Source organism: Leptopilina boulardi, unplaced genomic scaffold (genome assembly GCF_019393585.1).
Source record: "Leptopilina boulardi isolate dan_hultmark-lab unplaced genomic scaffold, ZJU_Lbou_2.1 LbouV2_75, whole genome shotgun sequence".
Classification (NCBI taxonomy): domain Eukaryota; kingdom Metazoa; phylum Arthropoda; class Insecta; order Hymenoptera; family Figitidae; genus Leptopilina; species Leptopilina boulardi.
In genome coordinates, this window is record NW_026138022.1 from 15649 (window position 1) to 20805 (window position 5157).

Sequence of the window (5157 nt, forward strand, 5' to 3'; positions counted from 1 at the left end):
ATCGTTCTTATTTCCGTCGATGTTGAATCCGTCGTTGCTTGTGTCGATCCTCGTTCCACTGGTCCTCGGTTTGAAGTAGTTCCATTTATGGTTGGAAAACTTGGCGGCATTATCTGCTTCGTCACTGTTTCGTCTGGCGTTAAATTTTTCAAGAATTTTTATTTTTAGGCTTTCAGCGTCTGGTAGTTGGTCTCGCGATTCTATGGCACAGCGGAAATTGTCGAAGGTGTTGGGTCCCCGTTTATTTCGACGTCCATAGAATTTAATTTACCTACAGCGTCAAAAAATTCGCCGAGGTGTTTCTTCAAATCATCGCCCTTGGACATTTTGAGCTGCGTTAAACGTTTAAGCAAGGTGGCTTTGCGAGCTGGACCTTTTGACGCTTATATTTGCTCTAATTTTCTCCAGACTTGGTTGGATACGTAAGACATTTCGGGACGTACGCAATTCGTGTTGAATCAGTTCGACATTTTTAGGCTGTGCACTCGCTTTCGCGTATTTAGTCTATCGTTTCAACCGAGAAAATAAAAGCTGTATACTGATCTACGATATTTATCGCGGGTCTGGGCCCATAACCTGTTAGCGGAGATTATGCGCGATGGCCAGAAAATGAATAAAAAGGTTTAAAGAGGAATTGCGATTTATTTAAGATAAACATTACTGATCGTTAGCAAAGCTAGCAAGGAACTAACTCGAAATAGGAATGCACTTAATTGTCTTATTTTGAAACAACAAAAAAGTTTTTTTGTAGAGCCTATATCACTGACTCGCATAAGACGTCTTTATTGTTCGCACACTTCACTGCAAAGTATGTGAAAAGTTCGCTGACATTGCTAACAATTACTTACATACAATGACAGCTGGCTCTAGTGTGATAAAACAAAAATAAACGCGATGACCCAACCCTGATCACTGTCTAACCCTGACTACTCTCCCCAAATGTAAACACTACACAAAAAAATTGCACTTGCGTTTTTTAAAAAATTCACACGTATTTAACACACTTGGAAAAAAGTAGAAAATCACATATGACACATATGACAGCTAATATCCTTCTTTACAATTTATTTCTTTTAAAAATATTTATTTTTTTAATGAATTATCTTTGTTTTAATTTTGCATTCTAGATACTTAAATTTTCATAATTGCTTCCATGATGGTTTTAGCCTGAAATTATTTTTATTGTTTCAGAATCTTCAGAAATACCACTGGTCTCAAATGTACAGAAAGATAAATTAAGTGACAGAATTCAAAAGCTAGATGTAAGTAATGAGGTTTGTCATGTTAGTTTTGACGAAAGCAAAAATTGCAAACACTCAACTCCACTTGGAAAATCAATTAATGTTTCAAGTGATTTTAACTTATCCGAAGTTTCAATAATATTAACGAAATGTTCTTTAAATGGTTCTGGAGTAAACAAATCTTTTGGAATTAAAAAATTGCATGATACCTCTAATAAAAATAACTTAGAAGTTTTGGAAAATTAAGATCTTTTAAAAAAACGAAAATTTAAATCTGAACATTCTAATATACCTATGCGCGTTTGTAAACGGAGAAAGCTTATGCGTCAAAAAATTGACCTCTCTGATGGATTTTCTGGTCCAGATGATTCAAATGAGGATCCTGAGTTTGTGCCTAATTCAACAAATGAGACTGGTTCTCTTCAAAATTCAAACTCCAAGAATGCGAATAACTCACGCAAGTCAAAGTCTTTAAATAATACGGACGAAAAAGTCCCAAAACTGGATCTTCGCTTCTTACAAATACCTCCATCTAAAGAAAATTCAAAAAAAGATTTTTGTATATATTGCAAAAAACTCATATCTAAATTAGGCAGGCATTTAGAGAACGTACATAAAGAAGAAGATAATGTAAAACGCTTTGTTGCTTATCCTAAAAATTCAAAAACAAGAAAATCGTTGATAAATAATATTAGAAAGAAAGGTAATTATCTTCACAACACCAAAAGTAATTTCAATACTGGCATTTTAATTCCATGTCGTAGAAGGCAAAATAGATTACAAAAAACATCAGAAGACTACACAGTATGTTCATATTGTAAAGGAACATTCTCAAAATTGACAATTCGTCTTCATTATAAATCCTGTAACCCGAATCACAAGAATGGGTCCAAAGATTGTTTCACTACTAGTCGTCAATTCATGCCGAATGTGCATCCTCTTGCAGGTGAGGTTCTGAGAAAAGAAGTTATGCCAGTCTTAAAAGACGATAAAATAACAAAGCAAATTCGATATGATAAATTAATTATAATAATGGGAAACAAATTATGCGAAAAGTATACTCCAAAACATCAACACGACATGATACGGTCGCATTTGAGATTGCTAGGGCGCTTAAAATTAGCTCTTTTGGAGTCAAACAAAGAAATCACTGAATTGTCATTTCTTTTTAGGCCTCAAAATTATGATCATTTTATTAAAGCTGTCAGAGATTGTGCTGGTTACAACGTCAAAACACGCTTGTTTAAATCTCCTTCCGTTGCATCGAATTTAGGAACACTTATTAAAAAATGTGCTAACACGTGGATAGCTGAATGTATCAAATCGCAAAATGTTGATATGAAAAAGGATACTGAAAACTTTCTTATTTTGTACGAAAATGATTTCCCGACAGCAGTGAACAAAGCCGTAATGGAAAACCAGCTTCAGCATAAAATATCAAAAAAAGAAATTATTCCATCAAACAGCGACATTCAAAGTTTATATTCTTATTTAAAAGATATATGTGAGACATCTGTAAATAAATTAAGAAAAGGATTTAAAATTGAAGCATGGAAATCATTGTCTGAGGCTACATTAATAATCATGCAACTTTTTAATCGCAAGAGAGCTGGTGAATTGGAGCGAATTTATATAGCCGACTTTGAAAAGAGAGTATCCGTAAATAACAGTAATGATGCACATATGTTCAATACTTTAAGTAAAAATGCCCAGAAAGTAGCTGCGAAATATGAAAGTATGTCTCTTCGTACAAAACTGGGACAAAAAGGTTCAGTTATACTAGAATCTGATGTTGTGAATTACATAAATAAAATTTTAAAATTGCGAAAGAAAGCCGGTGTCTTGGAAACAAATCCATATGTCTTTGGGATAGCAGTAACAAACGATACTGCAAAAAATTATCTTCGGGCATGCCCACTAATGCGAAAGTTTTCATTGGAATGTGGAGCAAATATTCCAGAAACGCTTCGAGGAACGGCACTTCGCAAACATGTAGCAACGTATACTGCAGCAAAAGGAACTACGGATGGAAAAGTGTCAGATCTTGCAAAGTTTATGGGCCACAGTAAAGATATCCATAAGGATATATATCGACTACCACTTCCATTAAGGGAAATTACCGAAGTTTCGCAGTTGTTAGAAGCAGCATTAGGACCACAGTCAGACAAACCTAATTCGAACGAAGATAATACTAACGACACTGAAAATGAGCAATTCGAGAATAATAATTCTACCTTACCAAATGAAAGAACTTCTACTTCAATTGAATACGATTCATCTACAGCTGACGATGTGGAAGATGGCAAGCAATTTGATGAAACTTTAGAACTTTCTGGTAAGTTTATTTAAATATATTATATTTTCATTTAAAGAACGCAAATAAAATATTATAACTCAGTTAAAGCACATTCTCAAATTATTCGAATGATTTATCTTGCCTAATAATTAATTCATTACTTGTCTTTAACAAGATCAACAGTTATTCTTGCATCATCTGCTATTTATTACTTCAGTTGTCGAATGATTCAAATTTTCAAATAATTATTTCATTGCTTGTCTTTAACTAGATCATCTGAAATCCATGCATCAATTGCGTTATTTTTTCTTTTGATAGTTCGTCCCTATCGCCCTTTTATTGTTTAGATCGTCTGCCGTTCTTGCTTTTGAATGCTGCAAATTTATCATGTCTTCATTAAGTGGATCATCTGCTATTGCTAACTTTGGTTGTCAAATACTTCATCTTTTCTAATAATAATTTCTGTTCTTATCTTTAAGTAGATCATAAACTATTCTTGGATCATCGGCTACTTTTACCATCAGTTGTCGAATGATTTAAATTGTCTAATAATCATTTCATTGCTTGTCTTTAACTAGATCATCTGTTATGCTTGCATCAGTTGCGTTATTTTTCATTTTGATAGTTCGTCTCTATCGTCCTTTTATTGTTCATATCGTCTACTGCTCTTGCTTTAGAAGGCCGCAAATTTATCATGTCTTCATTAAGTGGATTATCTGCTATTCTTGGCTTCAATAGCAATAATATATATTACTTTTTGGTCGGATCATCTGCTACTTCTAACTTTGGTTGTCGAATAATTCATCTATTCTAATAATAATTTATTTTTTTATCTTTAAGTAGATCATAAACTATTCTTGGATCATCTGCTTCTTTTTACTTTGGTTGTCGAATCTTTGATAGTGTCTAATAATGATTCTGTATTTTCTTATCAATAACTAGATCATTTGCTAGTTATTACATCAGTTCTCTAAAAACTGCATTTTTTCATTTTCAAGATCAATTTTCTCAAAAAACCTAGAGTAATGGAACAATTACAAGTTTAGATTTGCGTTCAGCATTAGAAAATGTGTAAAAATCACCCTATGCGATCCCAGAAATAAAAAATAAAATTCTGTTGCACAGTATTATCTATTGTATCCTTCTTCAAATATGTTTTTTTTACATTATCCTTAAATGAATAAATTTTTTCAGGAAAATCACTTAATAACCGAAAAAAATGGACAGATGAAGAGAAGGAAATGATTTCCGAAGAATTAGGAGATATATTGACATTAAGAAAGTTACCCAGCTTAAAAGAGTGCAAATATATAATTGAAAAGTGCAGCTTACAAAGGACACCTGCACAATTGAAATCTTGGATTGATAATCAAAGAAAGGCAGAATCACGAAAAGTAAAAAAATAAATTTAAGAAAATCCTATATTATGTTTGATAAAAAGAAAATATTTTTTGAAAATTACATTTCTATAGCTCCATCTATAAATGTACTGCCTTCAGGTGAAGTTTTCTAATTTTAGTTGTTTTATGAATAAATTTTAGTAGATATCTTCCATTAAGATAGAAAACTAACTAACAATATATGTGCGAATGATCTTTAGTAGTACATAAACAATTTTTT

General features: G+C 32.5%; 1 protein-coding gene across 1 annotated transcript; it reads left to right on the forward strand.

Moving 5' to 3' along the window:
- The first annotated feature begins 1535 nt into the window (after positions 1 to 1535).
- LOC127290616 (uncharacterized) lies at positions 1536 to 4943 on the forward strand. The gene is made up of 2 exons (XM_051319310.1): positions 1536 to 3576; positions 4732 to 4943. Exons 1-2 carry the CDS (start codon positions 1536 to 1538, stop codon positions 4941 to 4943), a joined length of 2253 nt encoding a protein of 750 aa, XP_051175267.1.
- Positions 4944 to 5157: the final 214 nt, after the last annotated feature.

Bases quoted from the DNA above. Each gene is read 5' to 3' on its own strand.
- LOC127290616 (XM_051319310.1), top strand. From the start codon at position 1,536: ATGCGCGTTTGTAAACGGAGAAAGCTTATGCGTCAAAAAATTGACCTC. The intron at 3,577-4,731 runs GTAAGTTTATTT...AAATTTTTTCAG, and splicing joins TGAAACTTTAGAACTTTCTG to GAAAATCACTTAATAACCGA.